Below are 18,618 nucleotides of genomic sequence, written 5' to 3' on the forward strand. Positions count from 1 at the left end.
GTAATTATGTTTAATTGTAAAAAAATCTTTTGCTTTTCCTGATTTTTGACCTGCTTGATTTAATTTTAATAGCATAGAAACTCTTATAAACTGTATGTAAAGTGTTGATTTATGATAAAAAATCAGTCTTTTCATTTTTTACTCAGAATATTTATTTTTATATCGTGTTAAAGAAGCTGTATATATTTTCTGTGGTATTCTCATAGATAAGGCAGAAAGGGACATAGACTAAGTGTGTTTTGTTTTTAATTCTATTTTGAAATGGCAAAATGTCGCTGATCTTGATTGTCAAGCTATTTTCTCATCGCAATGTGCCGTTCTGGCGCATACTATGTATGAAACACTGCAGATTGGCGTGTACGTTGTATTTTATTTTAGACAAGACTTGACGGCTATCTAAAATACTTCATGGCGTTGTACCACACATCGCGTATTCATCATTCGTTTGGTTTTTCGTAAACAACGGAAGCAAAACATAGCGAAATATCAATGCAGAGGACGGAATGTCTCAGTTTTTATAACTGAGAAACTTTGTTATTACATCACGTAAGCATACAAGCTCATCTTACTGCCAGTACGTACCGTGGCCATGGAAGAAAAAGTAGATAGTGAACAGAGCTATAGTGGTGAATCTAGTAGTAGTTCGTCTGAGAGTTCCAGTGGTACTTCAGACTCGGACGAAGAAGTATTGGAGCCAGTCCGCATACTCGGACAGACCCTTGAGCTTCCACAGGATCTCTGTGAAAATCCTGAAATATTTAAAGAATTCTTTTCAATGAAAGCTTGGGAGTGTTTGGATGAGGAGGATAAGGAACATTTAAAACAATTCCTGCCCGATTTCCCTGAGGATGATGACGCAGAGAAAGAAACCACAGTAAAAATGCTATTGGAACATGAGCCATTTCACTTTATATCTCCCCTCCAACAATTCCATAAAAACTTAAGGCAAGGTAATTTCAGACCAGACATAGCTAAAATGAGGAAGTTTCTTAGGAAAGCTAGAGCAAAACAGCAAAAGCACAAGGTAAATGAAATACATACATCTTATACTTTAAAAATGTTTTATTTTGATACCATACAATATTATAATAATCCACAGTTAATTAATAGTGTTGCAATAAATATACATAAATATTCCTAATACATTGATGAATCATTGTTTTCAGAGAAAATCATATTATGCTAAGCTACTGCCAGAAGTATTGTTATCTAGGGAGCGTGTATTAGCTGCTGCCAAAGCAGCACCACCTGGTCCAATACCATATATTCCTCCCTTGCCTCCAAAACAAACATCAAGGAATAACTACAAACCTATATATCTAAGAGCTAGGCAAAGATATTTTGAAGAACTGAATGCAATTTGTAGTGAAGTTGGTGGAGAGGAATCTGAGGATGATAATTATCCTGAAGGACCTCTAGAATTCTCTTATAAGAAGAGGAAACAGGCAAATTCAGTACAGGTATGCAAAACAATAATATTTTTATATTATGTTCCTATAAAGATAGTGGAACCCTTCACAGTTTGATACTGAATGCTACCACACATATTTCTGTCTACTAATATTAGTGTTTTTGTGTACTGGTTTAAAAGTGCATGGTAAGAAAGAGACAATAACACTAACATGAGGCATTCTTACTTAGTCCTCAGGTTCTAACTTAGGAGCACTTCTGTGTTATTTGGTAGTATTTCAATATGAATAGATACAAATTCTTTAATTTTAATTAATTACATAACTTTATAAAGTTATAAGATTATTAAAAAGTTTTGTCAATTGAAACTAACTTTGAAATATTATGAATATTTTGTCAATTCAGTATTTTGATATTTTTCAGAATGCAGACAGTGGTGTATCTGGAACGCTGGGTGGTGGAGAACCATCACATTTAAAATCATTAGAATGTCTTAAAAATGTGTTAGCAATACATAGAGCAAGGAGACAGTATAGAGAGGTATTATTTTTATGTAAAATGTTAAAAAAATATGTTTTCTATTTTCCCATATATTGGATGTGCTAATAGAGTTTCTGTTACACTTCCACATTAAGTTATTCTTACAAAAAATGTAGTTAATTCTATTAACTAATTTATACTTAGAAATTATTTACGGCAACTGTTAATTTAGACAAACCTAAATATTAAAGATCTTTACAACTTAGTGTGATTATAAGTCTAGGATGATTTATTATTAATATTTTATATTAATATTTAGCTAGGTCATTTTAATAATAAAAATATTTAAATGTTTAAGAACCATCCAGAATTAAATGTAGCTGGTATTACTCTGGACGACATTAAGCAGAGGGTAGCTCTGATAAATGGTACGAAAAAGCTTATGTTTGGAGGACCAAAAACAGAAACACCAATACAGAAATTACGGAAAGGGACCAAAAGAGAGGTGTATTCAAAACAATCAAAGTCGGATATGAAAGGAGGGAAAAAGAGTAAAGAAGATTTGGAAAGTGTGGAGAATAAACCTTTATTACCCAATATTAAGATTAAATGTGAACAAGAGGAATCAGATTCAGAAAATTCATCATTCTTAGACCCTGTAACAAGCCCTAAACAACACAAAAAACCACCTGATAACATTGAAATTAAAAAGGAAGTTGATACAAGTTATTCCAACATCCCAAAGTTTGTATTATTCTTACTATTTTCCAGTTAATCTATTTTCTTTATGTAAAAGTGATGTTAAACAAGTTTATTTTCTAGTACAAATTACAATGAAACGGAACTGGATACTGTAATAAAACAAGAGCCTCCAGATCCTTCAAACCCTATTTCCACTTCTGGCAAAACATGTCAACCAGTGCCAATTAAACTAGAAGATTTGGACGGAATTGGTAAGTTTCTGTTTAATGGTTATTAATCATTATATTATATATTTTTTAATAGTTCACCCTAGAATTCGTCAAAACTAGAAAATGTCTATTATAATAAAACTAACTCACCGCAAACTTATTAGAACTCAGCCCTAGTAGGATTTTATGTTGATTGAATATCCTAATTATCTTGTACGTAACAGAAACATACACAGTTGTTCAAAACTATAAAATGTATCTATCACAATGAAATAAATCAGCAATTCTATTAGAGCTTATTTCTACTTGTAATCATATATTCATTGAAGTTTTTAATTATGATTTATATTAATATAAATATAAATCCAGGGGCAGCAATTTAGATGTAGCTTTTTATATTTAATTTAAAATAAAGTTATATTATTTCATTAGATTTTTATATTACTTTAATTTATTTTAGTTAAAACATTTAAGTGTGTAAATGTCAAAAATTCAAATAATTTAATTCATTATGATGTAAATAACATAAAATATGCATACAATCCTTAAAAATTACAAAATGTATTAAATGTGATTAAAATAAATAATACTAAGATTTAATTATAATTATATTTTAATATTTATGATCGCAATTATAATCTACATAACAAAATTTTACAGATATGATGGCTCTACCAGTGGAGTTAGTAGACGACACCGGCGAAGTATTACCTGGAGATACTTCAACGGAGACGGATGAACCGACTGCGGAAGCTGACGAGCCCCTAACAGAGACGACACACGCCAACTTTCTGTCTCTAGTGCGTGCGTTGTTCCCCGCTCGCGCCGCGCATAGAGCGTCCAAACAGCAGTTGCACGCGAGATGTGCAGCGGTCATGAGGTCCCCCATTGCACCGCTTAACACTTGGTATAGTTGTAAGTATTGGCCACATTCATACTGGTCATTAATCTGGCTGTTATTGTAGCTATATCTAAATTGTAACATTTGAAACACATATACTGTAAGTAAGTCTTCATTATTAATTCCACCAATGTAGTATAAGAGATATTTATCAAATAAACATTTTTTAATTGCGAGTTTTAACTACTAAACACTTCATGTATTACTTTTCTTAAGATATATAGAATCCATTTTAAATTATTACTTTTTTATATGAAATATAAATAATATATATTTTTTTTAATTTTATTAGTGTCAAATGATTGGTGTGGTGAATTGGATTCTGCACTGGATTTCTTGGCTGGAGAGAGAGGGCCACATCCAGAGGACTTTGTACCATATTTACAATACATGCCAGAAAATCAGGTATATTGTTTTTAGTAATTTGTTGAACTATTTCAATCTTTAAAACGATGTATAGTCCGCGTAAAACCGATAGTCCGCTCTGAATATAGAAATGAATTGTGTCGCTATAGCAAATTGTATGACTACACCTGTTCGCAACACCTTCAGAGCGGACTAGCAGTTTAGCGCGGACTATAATAATTCTGACAACATAGCAAATTAAACTTATTAATGTTTAGGAGGCTGGGATTTAAGCCCTGGAATTATTGGTCCCTTTTGTAGTGAATAAAATACATTGTGATAAACGCTACATACTCAAGATTTTTCGTAACCAACACAAAATTATGTGAATTTACCTAATTCGAGTTTATCAGTATGGCAGGCATGTTCTAAAGTTTAGACTTTTTTGTTTACATTTCTTGGAATAATAAGGGTTTAGATTCCAAGTCCTTACTTAAGAAATGTTGATTTGTCCGAAACTGGCTAAAACCCTCGTCATAATGTTGGGGCTCTTAGCATCCATCCGTATTATATCTTGTTATATCGGAATGTTGTTTGCAGATGTACCAGTGGATCGGCGCGGGGCGCGACTGTGACGCGCTGCTGGGGCGGCTGTGCGAGCGCTGGCTGCGCGCCGCCGCGCCGCGCCTCACGCCGCGCGCCCCGCGTGACGTCAGGGGGTGAGTCGCGATAATCTTCCAGTCCACTCCGAATATACAAACCATAGATTAGTAAATATTACTCACTCGTAACAAGAAAATGTAACCAGTTTTGACAATTGAGATTGTCACTGTCATCTATTTTCGTGTTTGAAAAATATTAAAATGTGCTCTTCGAGAGGGGTGTAAAAAGAACTCTCCTTCAAAGCCGGCGATGCATTGGCGACTCCTCTGGTGTTGCAAATGGCCATAGGCAACGGTGACTGCGTTCCATCAGGTAGCCCCTCTGCCTTATCGTTAGGTTAAATATAAAATATTAAAAAATTTAGTTTTTAGATCATTTACGAATGAAACGATATTTCTCTGCACTTTTTCTTCGATTTCGTGTTTTTGAACCACTTACCTGCGCATGTCGGCATTGTTCCGCGTAAATTACACCACGACAGACATTATATGGCTGATACAATTGTCAGCCGTTTAAGCCATTTTCATCACCATCATCATCAACAACAACCCATTACTGTCCCACTGCTGGGCACGGGTCTCCTCTCATAATGTGAAGGATTAGGCCATAGTCCACCGCGCTGGCCAAGTGCGTATTGGTAGCCTTTACATACCTTTGACATTTTTTTTTATAAATCTCTCAGGTATGCAGGTTTCCTCACGATGTTTTCCTTCCGGCGGCGGTGAGATATCTATACTTATCTATGATACAAACGATACAAACGCAGTTTATTTATTTATTGACTAGTTGACCCGGCAAACATTGTGTTGCCATATAAATAATAAGAATTAAGGGTGAACAACCCTTATCACTTAGGGATATGAAAAATAGATAGGAGCCGATTCTCAGACCTACTGAATATGCATATAAAATTTGATAGTAAATGGCGTTAAACGAAATCAAAATAAATAAAAAAACATTTTGACAAAAAGTGGAGTTGGCTGATTTGCCAATTACGGTATCGATATGCTTGTAGTTGTGCTCAACAACTTCAGAGCGGACTAGCAGTTTGACGCGGACTCTACTCTGGTTTAGTGGGAGTTTATTATCGTCACTTCGTCATCATCACATCGGCCTTTATCTTTCCACTGCTGGATAAAGGCCTTCCCTAAGGTGTGCCATGACATTCGGTTCTGCGCTATCCTCGCCCAGCCGCTATAACCAGCCTTCTTCGTCGTCGGTCCAGCGAGCCGGAGTACACTTCGTCGCGTGACGTCACGTATCGTCACGTATCACTTGAAGCAGGTTAAAAAATGACAATCTCCGCAAAGAAAGGGCATTAAACATGTTCTATGGGACTGTTCTAGGAACTTTTAAAATAATAAGACAGCTGTTTTACATTATTGTAATAAGGCAGAAATAGTTTCTATTCGCCACCTGAATATTATTTTTCTAATTATTTTCATAATAAATATGGTTCAAGTACCTAATTCATACAAACTTTAGGCACACTTTAAACTAAAATTATTTAAATTTAACATTATTGTTGCGGACGGCGAATAGATTTAAGAATAGTTGATAAATTGTAATTCCTATTATTGTTTTTTAGTACGTAAGATTGTTGATTTGTATAAGAATATTTAATGTGTATGAAAAATAATGTACAACTATGTTTAAAATAAGGTATTTAATGTAAATAAATAAAGAGAAATAAAAATAAAGTAAAATTAGAAAGAGAGGGACACGAGTGAGCGAGATGCGTGCTAGAAAGAGAGGGCTATAGGAAGTGAGCGAGACGGGAATAAAAGCGACTGCTGCGTTAGCCCCCCGTCGGTTGTAACACTCACTTTGCCACTTAAGGTGGCTAGAAATAGGGTCCGGCACGCTCCGGAAAAAAGAAGAATATTGTAAATAAATGGTCAAGAAAAGAAAATACAGGAAGAAAAATTCAATTGGAGTTTTTATTGCAAACCCGTACTCAACAATTATGTTAGAGACGCCAAAATTAAAGTCTCCTTAAGAGTCTAGGATGTTTGGAAGTCAGATGGAATATTTAAAATTGAATGGTAAATTTATTATGCTTATTAATAGTTCAATATCACCTTTATGCCACAATTTTTTGATAAATATGCACTTATTTTCAGACCACCGTCACCGTGGATAGTGCGGCCGGCTACAAACTCAGAACTGGCAGATTTTCGGGCTCAAGAAAGAAAGAGATTTTCCACATCTACAAAACCTTTTACTTATGTACAACATGGGTTTGTATCAAAAACTATGTACTTTATCATGAATAATTCCTCGCATGTATAAATAATATGGAGTTGAGTGGGTGTTGCAATGATGCAATAATGTAGTCAATCTTAATATTTCGTACTAGCCGATCCTGCAAACTTTGTACCGCCTCAAAATCTATTTATAAAAAATATATTTCACATAAATTATAGCCTATATTACAATCAAACTAATTTTTCCTCTTTATAATATTAGTATAGATAATAAAGTAATTTCTATGAAATTTAGGAGGTGTAAAGAATAGAAATTGATTTATGTTTGTAGTTAAATAAGATTAAGATGCCTTGTTACATTTTTGTGGGAAAGCTTATATTGCCAATATATTGCTCCACATTCTCGCGAGAATCTCGCGGGCTTTAGGTGTAAATATAAAAAGAACATACAACGAACATGTTGCACCCGCAGCTTCCGGTTCGTGGTGGGCCCGGCGATCGGCGGCGGCGGCGCGGGCGCGGGCCCCGGCGGCGCGCTGCTGGCCGCGCACCGGCCGCGCGCCGCCGCCTTCCCGGCGCTCGTGCGCGACGCGCTCGCCCGCCTGCCGCACGGCGAGGGCACGCGCAAGGACGTGCTCACGCTGCTCAAGTATACCACCTCCTATACTGACATGCGCGCGCGCACACACACACACACACACGCACACACACACACACACACACACACACACACACACACACACACGGAGCACGTATTTTTCGTATGTGCCCGATTTGAAATTGCTAGGATAAAGTAGGAAACAACACTGAAATGTACCTATGACATGACATGGAGACATGGGACACAATAAACACCTATGCGACAGAAGCCCTCAAGGAGCCACGTATCCAAGAAAGAGAAAGAGCTCGAAGACCTTCCCCCGTGAAGATAAACTTAACGGTAGTTCCATGGTAGCAACAAAGGTAGACGAGAGTGGCGGTTTTTTAGTCGGTACAGATCGCTATCAGACCAAGTCCGACATACGGGGTCCTAAACATCTTAACCCTATGATACGTAATTGTATTTTTCTCCTCGGAAAAAAAGCACACGCACACACATGAGTGTACGCACACAAGTCTCTGTTTGCGTATATGTGTCAATACGTACGCATACACACAAGTGACGAACGAACGCTCGAATGTACACATACATAAACAGGTTTATGCACGCATACACAAATACAGACGCTTGTACACATATTCTGTATTTATATAATGTGTATATTATATTAATGTCTGTAACATGTAAAATCATGAGTGATACCCAATTGTATACCTCTCATAATACATTATACTTAAGTAAAGTATTTCAATATTAAGTAAAGTTTTCGGTTAGTAAGTAATTATAATATTAATAGTATCTTTATAAACACTGTCCACTATTATTTATTATGTATGCTATTCTAACAAAATGTTCCGTTATGTTGTTATATAAATGACTTTATTTAACTTCGTAATTTCGCAACTTAAGTAATTACACATACACGCAAGACACGCCTACTCCTTAGATGCACTGACCTATATACAAAAAAAATATTACGTTTTCAACAATCTCAAGTTTAATAACAAAATTTATTGTACCTAATGCTTATAAAAGCTGCAAAAATATGTCTGAAGAGTATAACTAGCGTTACCAATTTTTTTATTATTTCTTTTTTCAGAATGTCCCAATGGATATTGCCGTGCAGTGACCAAACTCTAAATGGCGCTTTATCGTTAACCTTAGAAAAACTGCTATCCATCAAACGTGATCCCATTGTCAAATTCGATCTGAGATCATCAATATGGACTTATTTACATAGGAATAGGTAATAATTTGTGATAAATTCATATTTTTTGTTATTGTGTTAATTTGAATAACGTAATTATTGTCGTGTTATGTCGAACAGGAGTGAGGAAGACTGGTTAAAGTGTACGAGACGCGGTAAAGCTGCACCGCGAGCTATGCATTCGCCACCTGAACCAGTATGTATTTTATTTTACTTTTTAAAATTGTTAGCAATGTGTCTAATGTTTTTCATATTATTATTATACTACTCTACTTCTCATTTATTATATTTAGTCGATACAAGATGCGTCATCACCATTTGAAACCAAATAAGAAAGCTAGTTGTGTCTGTATGTCTGGTTTATGGCACAACTTATACCTATAACTTAAATATATAACGTGTGACCTACTGGTATGGCTGAAGAGGATTCATTTCATTTCAAAAATAATATTGTATTATTAAAAACCTCGTCAGGAATTTTTTTAAGCCGAGAAACTTTCCAAAATAAATTAACAGAAAAACAATTCAACGCAAATGAGCAACAAAACTGTCAGACTAACATTCTTTACAAAGATGAGAAAATCACTACTCAGAGCAAGGGCACTGTAGATGCCCTTTTTTTATACGCCCACTTTTAGTTAATACCCTCATTTGACAATTAAATGTCTTTACTTTTACCATCAATCCTAACAGTATTAAAATTTCTATCCAGATGGACATGGACGTGGCTAACATGGATGACGTAATGGATATAACGGAAGTGTCGGACTCCATGGACGTAGCGGAGAATAATGCGTCCGATAGTGACGTGGATGTAGACGACGTACCTTCTGCGCCACCGCAGCTCTCCTCCGCACAACTCCTCCGCCAGGCCACCGCCGGCCACGCGAAGCATCCCCCACCCCCAAAACCTAAAGGGAAGCTAGTCCCAACACCCCAGAAACCGAAGACCAAAGTCCCGCCAGCGAAGATTACCACTGTCATTCAGTCCGCGAAACAAACGAGCCCGTCGGGCGCGAAACAATCCCCATCCGGAAAGCAAACCGTTGTTACGCCCCAGACGAGCGTCATCGCGCAGACGAAGCAAGTGACCCCTCAAATGGTGAAACGTGTGGCGCAGGGAACCCCAAGCAGTCTCACAGGGAAACAACCAGCGCAAGGTGGCAAGCAGAGTGTCACCCCGCAAGCGGCGAAACAGTGCAGTGTAATACAGAGCCAGTCTGTGACCGTCCCTCAAGGTGTACCCTCTCCGAAGAAAACCGCCCAGTTGAGTAAACCAAACGTGCCAGTTGCAAAGCAAGTTAATATTCCGCCTCTAGTGAAGCAAACGACGGATTCTGTGATAACGATAGCGAAGTCATTACCGTCGGTTGTTGTACCACCGCAGAAGTCGCCACTTAACAAGCAGAAGACGATGGTTAAACCAGAAACATCACAAGCATTGGTAAGAATTGTAAGAATAAGTGAATAATAATATAATAATTGATGTGATTTTATATATTCTTTTAATGAAATATTTCAGTCAAATGCAGTGAGTGCAGCGAGTCATATAGTTGCTCCAGTCCCATCTGTAATACAGCCTTCTGTCTCTATGTCTGTCCATCCAGCACAGCCTAAGGTAATAAGATTATGTTACTATTGATATTTACTATATTTATGAAATATGTTTTAAATATGTCAGATAGCAAATAACTGACTGCATGTTTTATATCTGGAGTCTTACGACCCTTACAAATATTTAATGAAGTCAAATCTTCTTTCCCAAAGCTGGAAATTTTACAATTTTAGTATGAAATAGTTGTTGAAATAATTTAGCCCTGAAGGCCTATTTGAAAAATTCCCTCTGTATATATAATTGTAGCCACTAGCTAGTATGCTGTAGGTTGAGTGTGATTATTGTATCTCCGATTTTGATTAAATATTGAAATAATTGAACCCTTCTTCAACAGTTAACACAAGTAACGCGGTCGCTTCTAATAAAACCACCTACAGTACAAACCACGTGTGCGCCCGCTATGGTCACTGCGGTGGTATCCCCGCCAACCACACAGGTATGTGTTGTTTAGTTACTAATAACTTAAAATCTTAAAATAATATTTACAATAAACTACATTTTGTAGTTTCGTATCTTGGCGTTTTTATATATACGATATGTAATATATCCGTTTACGTCGTTTAATACATGCCTCGAGAACATAAATTATGTTGTACTTATAAAGTTACTTTTCGTTGAGTTTAAAGATTTTTCAATGTTTGCGAGAATATGTATGCGTCCGTACAATATTTTAGAAACAAAAAAAAAGTATTATATATTTGTTTTTTTTTAAATATGCATAAAGTTAAATGCATGAAATATCATTAAATTTGCAGCCGTCAACAACTACCAATATAAGAAGAGGAGTCGTGAGGGTGCTGAGTCCAGCCACGCCCTCCTCTGGGAAGTCGCTCATATCACCGCGGGCACTTATGCAACAAAGTAAATGTTTATTGCACTTTTTCACATATACATACATTTTTGATCTATATGAGATGAGATCCAAGAAAACACATAAAACATCCATAACTAATGTAAAAAGACAATTATTTGTTTTTTTTACAGCATGTGCAACAACAACGAAAAAACGTCCACTAGTGCCAAATACTACATCAGTAACAACAGTAGCTCAAGTAAGTTTTATTATTTATGATATAGTATCTGTTTTATACATATCTTTCAAAGTATTTATTAACTGCATTGTAATTTGAAGTTCCCTTCATTGCAGAGTTCTGTTAACACAACGGCAGTCGTGAGCAGTCAACCAACAGTAGTGTCGTCATCGGTGGCCACTCGTACAGTTCAACTGGCGGGCGGTCGTACAGTACAGTTAGCGGGAAACCAGACTGTGCATTTACCGGGTGGTCAGGCCGTGCAACTATCTTCAGGGCATACCTTACAACTATCATCACTCCAGCCCACACATAGTGTACGGTTACCGAGTGGGCAGACAGTCCAATTGGCTTCCCCACAAACTGTCCAAGCGGTTCGTGCGGTATCTACAATGCAAGTTAAGAATCCAAGTCCCCGGCCGCAATCGTCCCCTACAATTAAACCTGTCATTCAGAGTAGCGGTCAGCAATCAACGGTACAGATACCAGTATCGACAGTCCAACTCGCAGGGCAGACGGTTCAAATCGCCGGCCAAACGGTCCAGTTGGCCGGACAGAGTGTTCAGCTAACAGGCCATACGGTGAAACTACCAAGTGGTCAAAGCGTCCAAGTGGCCAGCCAGAGTGTAATGCCCTCCCAGAGCGTTCAACTCGGCGGACAGACCGTCCAACTAGCTAGTGGGAACGTACAAGCGGTACAGTTGGCCGGGCAAAACGTGCAATTATCAGGACAAAGTGTTCAAATGCAAAGTGGACAAAGCGTGCAGTTGGGCACCCAAACGGTGCAAATAGGCGGTCAGACGGTGCAGTTGGCCGGGGGACAAACGGTGCAATTACCCGGCGGTCAGACTTTACAACTGTCGGGTGGTCAAACGGTTCAGTTGCCGAACGGGCAGACGATCCAGCTGGCCAGCGGGCAAGCCTTGCAACTGGCGAATCAGACTCCGAAGTCAATAGCTCAAGTGGTACGGGCTCAGTCTACAGGAGATAAAACAACACAACCGATAGTTGCGAAGTTGTTAACGAATGCACAGGTAAGAACCCTTGCTATTATCTAATATAATGTCTATTATAATGTTTGTCAGCCTTCTAGTCTCATAGATTTCAGGGCGCAAAAATAAATGATTAGATATGGATGGTTTGGATTATTAGTTTGCTTAGAATTGAAGTGGTTTGCGTTTATTTTCCTGCGTACCATGAGTGTATTTGGTATCTACAATTTATAAATTTTGTCTTATAAGTTGCAATAAAAATTTAGTGTATGTGTGACCCTAACTTAGAATATAGGTACTAACATACAGTATCATCTAATACTGTAACTCATGGACATCTGCTAGTAATCAACTTTAGATAGGAGTAAAATTCTATGTGAAGTTTGTTAGATGCGTTGCTATTTCTGAGGGCTAAGTTAGAACATATATAAGTGTTTATCTCTTACAACATCTTTTAAATCTTATAATAGTTGTTTTTAACACTGCGATTTTAAAGAAAATATAATATGTGAGTCAAACAACAAATGGTTCATTTTAGTTAAAAATTTTGTAACCACCTCTAAAAAGGTAAATGTTTTAAAAGGGCAAACTTAATGTATAGGCATATAGTGACAAGAATTGTTATAAAATAATGAAAATTTTTTGTTGAAGTATTTAAGACATTTCAAATAAATAGTATTTTTCGCAAGTATACTAAATCGTGATTAGGTTTTGGTTTTCCTAACATAAATATATGGTTTGCTTAGGGGCGGATGATATCTATATATGGTGTGGTTAGGAACAGATGATGTCTATATATGGTGTGATCAGGGTCAGATGATATTTCTATATGTGGTGTGTCAGGGTCAGATGATATTTCTATATGTGGTGTGTCAGGGGCAGATGATATTTCTATATGTGGTGTGTCAGGGGCAGATGATATCGCTGGAGGGCGTGGTGGGCGCGCGCGGGCGCGGCGGCGTGCGCGTGGTGTCGCCGGCGGCGCGGCTGGCGCGCCCGCTGCTGCTCACCTCCGCCAAGCCGCTGCACAACATCATCCTGCAGGTAACGCGACACTTGCACAGTACGACCGGACACGACACAATAATATGTTTATTCCAATGCCACATGCCCGATCCAAAAGTTTTCTATGTTTGAAGCTGATATTATTTACTAATTTTCGCCTAAGGTCGTTTTTCCACCACATCGTCAGCGAACCGATACCGAGAACGATTATTTCGGGACGATTTTATATATCGTGACGGCGATTGTCCACCGCGACCGATCCAGCTGTCACGCGTGTGACGGCTGTGTATGAACAAGTTCCAATGTGTTTTATATTGCCAGCACATCGGCCCGTCAAAATCTCGGTGCCGATCTAGCGATCACGCCGATCTACTGGAAATATCGGCGGTCGGGATGACAATGCTCGGGTGACCGACATGCGGTGGACAAGCGGCTATAGTAAATGTATGTACGCTACTTCGGCGCCGTCATTAATTATCGGTATCGGCTCGGTGGCAGTGGACCGTTTGTCCACGTAAGACCACTAGACATATGCGAGATAGCTCAGTTATAGATATATCTATCCATATTGCATTTTAACTAAGCATATTTTTATATGACGCGATGCTAGCTTAGCATCGGAGGTATGAATGCAAGCTTAAAATGACGATCGATGTAGCTGTACCGTGTTCATTGCACACCTTACTCGCGTCGTAGCGAAATTCAACCTTGCATACTAAACTACCTCACACATCTCTGTTCAAATTCGACCATAGAGTCCGTCCAGTTGTTTTTATTAATTACTAAATTTTTAACACTCAAGCTCGTCAGTCATTACAATTAACGAGATTGATAACGATAAAAATAAGAAGAGGTATTCGAGTATTTTGTCATTTGCTACCTATGTATAAATATTACATGTTGTATTCCAAATGAAATATTTAAATTTCGTTTAACGTAGAATAGCTTATATTGTTTATGAGTCTCTAAATCAGAAAAATAAAAAAATGTATATGGCAATAATTATAAAATTGTCTATGTCAGATATTTAAACTTTAGTGCCATTTTATTATCAATAGTGCATTTATTATTATTCTTATTATTTATGTCTTTAATTATTTCTTTTACAAAATCCAGGACTTCATAAGTAAATATTCTGATCTGTTTCCAGCAGAGCGACGGCGGTGCAATCAGGGTGACATCTAGCGGAGGAGCGTCAACGTCACAGACTATAGTTCTAAGCAATATAGGTTAGAATTAATATTTTTTATTACCCACACAACGCATAAAATTAAATAAATATTATTAAAATATTTGATTTTCCTATTCTAGGTGGTCAAACAGCCACAACGTCAACAGCGTCGGCACCTGTATTAAAGCTGCAACAGGTCTGTAAATAAGACAAATAATAATTTGCCGTAAAATTTCAGTGGTTTTGTTGGAGTTTTTATGTTTAACACCGAAAGCTGAATTCGATTTCTTATGTAATATAAATATGGGGTTCCAATGTTAAGCTCTTTGAGAACTTTGATTTCGCAAAGAATCTCCAGTATTTTTTTATTGTTACAACCTAACATGTTTTTATTTAATCTTATTATGACTTGTTTGAATATCATTTTGGATAAAAATGTTTATTTTATTTTGTTAACATGACCACAAATTACGTTATAGGTGAATCCCACACATCAGGTTAAGCTTCCCCAGGGAATAAAATTACAACAGGTGATTAATGCATGTTTACGGAATATTAAAAGAGTGATAAAAACGTGTGTGTACTTATGTACACACGTGAGAAGTTATATTTCTTGGCGTATTTTTCTGTGCATTCAAATAATTTTAAGTTAACAAGCGAACAAAAAAAGATGGAAGTAAATATTACAACACCCTACATGTATTGTTCGCAGCAATAAATTATCTTTGCCTTTTTTGACATAGAAAACGGACAGACAATGAAAATAAACTTTTATACACTGTAGCATTATATTGTCTATGTACTCCATACGGTTAAGACTCGTTGAGACCCAAAAAAACTCAAATAAAGTATTGAATTATGTGTTACATCAGCGCACGTAACTTCCCCGCACGTTAATTATACACACTGATCTGTTTTTCCCCAAAGCGTCAAAAGAAGTATAACTTCAAAAATATAGTTTTGATAAAACATGCATGAAAAAATACGATAGGGAAGCATGAGTGAAGGAAGGAAATAGGGGAATTTGGATTTTAATTATTTTTTTATACATTCAATAATGTAGTTAGACATAGATTAACACTTAGCATTTATCTAACAATGCCATTTTGGTATAGAAAAGCAATAGACAGCACAAATGTAGTTTTTAACTTCTGTATATATAGGGCGTGGTTTTTAAGCATGTACAAGGACGGATAAATAATTAGGTTTTAAATAATGCAGTTTCAAATTGTGCTTTTGCCTTGATTGACAGAAATTTGTTATATGTAAATATATAAAATTTGGTATAAGATTTTAAATATTATATAACACAAATATATATTAATGCACTTCAAACACCTGTTTTTTTATCTTTTTTTCTTCTCTTCTTTACGTGTATTATCACGTTGATTAAGGTAAATGTGGTATTTTCAGGCAGTCACAAATGCGTCAGTACCGACATCTAGCGGCGTTCGCAGTGTACTAATGGACGGTCAGCAACTGAAACTAGTTGGTGGGAGACATGTATTGGCGAGACTATTGAGACCGGCACATCCGCCTCCATAGTGGATATGTTGATTGTTGTTGTTGATATTGATTTATATATAATACGTAGACGATTCGCACAATATACATTTTTGACAGTATTATTTTTTTGTATTGAAAGCAAACGAAGACAAGAAAGGGACAATAATTTGCCGAATTGTCAATTGATACATTATTCTGTAAGTACTTTGTACTTTTTTATGTTATTCACTTTTTGTACATGTATTGACTGAGAAAGTATCTCAAATACGACTGTTTTTGTGTTGTAAGCTTGAAGACATTAAGAGGTAACATTACTTAGTCATTACGAATAACAATACTATCTGTGGCCGACCTCATATTAGTAGGGTTGATTACAGATGACCATGGGCAGCAGTAGCCACTTATCGTCAAGTGGATTTAATGGTCGATTTTTTTTGTGTTATAAAAAGGTCAGTTTTGGCATAAAGGTTGAGGTCGGTTTTAAACCATAGTGGACATCTATAGTTAAGTAGATTTTATGTATGTTTGCTATTTCTACGGCATAAAAATAGAACAGATTTCAAGCATTTTGTCACATCGTCTGCGTAAAGGCAATATTAGATATTTATATTATTACACATAAAATTATGTGCATATTTTATTAATATGCATGTGATATTGTACAGTTTTACTCTTAAGTAAGCTCCAAATTTTTATGTAAAATAAAACTAAAGCGACATTTTGACTACTGTGAGCTCAATTAATCTCATAATGTTAAATCTTTATGTCTGTATATAAATATTGTACATAGTATACTTAGTGTAGGAAAATGTGAAATATAACCTAGTTATAGTAAAGGAATACGTAATTACTATTTATTATTGTAATTCGAGAAATGTAAAAAGCATTATTTTCATTTGACGTATAATTTTATGATTTTAATGTCTTATATATAAAGTAAACATTGTTCAGTTATTAGGATAGTTATTGGTAAAGTTTTCGTTATTTTAATAAACTTTTACTTTTAGTTATAAAATATAAGAAGTGAATCGTAAAAAGAGGGATTTTTCTGATATTGTGTGTAAACTCATTAACAGGATTTATGACATGTGTATATAAAACGTAATTTTGAATAACTTTTTCTCATGGCTTTTCTTGAACCTAACCATTCTTCTGTTTATTTTGACTTGTAATGCACTTTTAGTTAAACAAACTCCTCGGTGGCATTTATTCTGGAAAAGTACAATACTTGAAAGAGATCTTGAAAATATAAAGAAATTGTAATAAATACTTGGAATATGTGTATGATTTTAGTGGAATAGTGTTGGTTCACTATTCCATTAGTGGTTTCCAATAGTGGTTCACTATTCCACTAAAATCATATGTGTAGAATTGACAAAACATTCTGTATAAAATTCATCTTTACATAGTATCTTTTAGTCGCATTTTTGTTTTTTTCTCAATTACTACAACATTCAGAAAGTAGATTTTCTTAATAATCATACTTTATCATTTGAATAAAAACCAGATATCTATATTTATAGAATGTCAATTACAAAATCTCCATTTAATAATTGTAATTAAATAGTTAATTCAAAAACATACTTTTGTAAATTTTCGGTTCGTATTATAAAAATGAAAAAGTTTTAATTACCTTACCGACATAAAGTGACCAGTTTTAAAACACTTATAGTGCTCACAATTAAAATCCGTTACACGATTTTATATAATAAAAATAATGTCAGCTTTGCGATATTTTGCAATCATGTGGATATTGTATACATATGTTGAATAAATTAGTCGTTAATATATAGTTAGAAAAATTTACTAAGAATAGAAACTAAATGACCATGAAAGAAGTACCTAAATAAATTGACAATTTCTGAATAAATACGAAATGTCACTCGTAGGTATATGTAATTTCTCAAAATAATCAGTTTTCTTTTTTCATAGAATGTAAGTCTGAACCATTAGAAAAATTAACATTTTTCCAAAAAAAAATGAAGCCCAATTTTTGGTGAAGTTTTTTATATTGATTACATGAATGTTTGATTGATAAGACTAACCATTACCATTATGTGAAAAATTTAGTGTAAGTACGCACTGTGTATTATTTTTGTAATATAACTGTTATATTAATTTAAAAGTTAATAATTTTGTAAATAAATACATATGATCCAATAGTTGTTATGTTTTGTCGTTTAAAGGTAGATAGGATTGAATAAAAATTCAGTGGGAAAACACAATTTATTACTTATGTACATGGTAGGTGTTTATAGCATAATATAAAATTATCACACAGCTTCAAACTATTGACACAAAAGCTAATTAAACTTAATATCTATCAATATAGTGTGCGATATACATTTGTTTCATATAAAATATTTCTAGCGTGACTGATCGTATAGAGCGACCTCATGCGTATCTATTTAATATGTATACAAGTTTAAAAGCGGAAATTTCTTCGCGCCGATCTCCTGATCCTCACGTCCTAAGTATTTTGTGTAAAAGACACAGTATGAAGATGATTATAGACTATATAAATATCATCACGCTAAAATATTAAGGGCAGAGCAGTGACAATGTGTAACAGA

General features: G+C 35.6%; 1 protein-coding gene across 5 annotated transcripts; it reads left to right on the forward strand.

Annotated features, from left to right (window-relative positions):
- The first annotated feature begins 269 nt into the window (after window positions 1-269).
- Window positions 270-18,205, forward strand: LOC140744204 (uncharacterized). 5 transcript variants are annotated; one of them, XM_073075708.1, is made up of 23 exons: window positions 270-1,024; window positions 1,167-1,460; window positions 1,834-1,950; window positions 2,249-2,634; window positions 2,713-2,843; window positions 3,462-3,716; window positions 3,995-4,107; window positions 4,648-4,766; window positions 6,834-6,950; window positions 7,390-7,566; window positions 8,618-8,764; window positions 8,846-8,921; window positions 9,438-10,169; window positions 10,248-10,343; window positions 10,675-10,776; window positions 11,096-11,201; window positions 11,325-11,392; window positions 11,473-12,405; window positions 13,273-13,407; window positions 14,519-14,597; window positions 14,680-14,735; window positions 15,019-15,069; window positions 15,953-18,205. In XM_073075708.1, the coding sequence occupies exons 1-23, from the start codon at window positions 590-592 to the stop codon at window positions 16,082-16,084; spliced, it is 4,857 nt and encodes a 1,618-aa protein (XP_072931809.1). In that variant the 5' UTR covers window positions 270-589; the 3' UTR covers window positions 16,085-18,205. The 5 variants fall into 5 exon arrangements, with proteins under 5 accessions (XP_072931809.1, XP_072931818.1, XP_072931827.1 ...); XM_073075717.1 differs by having other exon boundaries at window positions 14,522-14,597; XM_073075726.1 differs by having other exon boundaries at window positions 11,488-12,405.
- Window positions 18,206-18,618: the final 413 nt, after the last annotated feature.

Source organism: Epargyreus clarus, unplaced genomic scaffold (genome assembly GCF_041222505.1).
Source record: "Epargyreus clarus isolate Ecla_fem2 unplaced genomic scaffold, WU_Ecla_fem_2.2 ptg000001l, whole genome shotgun sequence".
Taxonomy (NCBI): Eukaryota; Metazoa; Arthropoda; class Insecta; order Lepidoptera; family Hesperiidae; genus Epargyreus; species Epargyreus clarus.

Excerpts from the sequence above, each read along its gene's own strand:
- LOC140744204 (XM_073075708.1), top strand. The coding sequence starts at position 590 with ATGGAAGAAAAAGTAGATAGTGAACAGAGCTATAGTGGTGAATCTAGT. Across the intron at positions 2,844-3,461 it reads AGAAGATTTGGACGGAATTG|ATATGATGGCTCTACCAGTG; the intron begins GTAAGTTTCTGT and ends AAAATTTTACAG. Across the intron at positions 8,922-9,437 it reads TGCATTCGCCACCTGAACCA|ATGGACATGGACGTGGCTAA; the intron begins GTATGTATTTTA and ends ATTTCTATCCAG.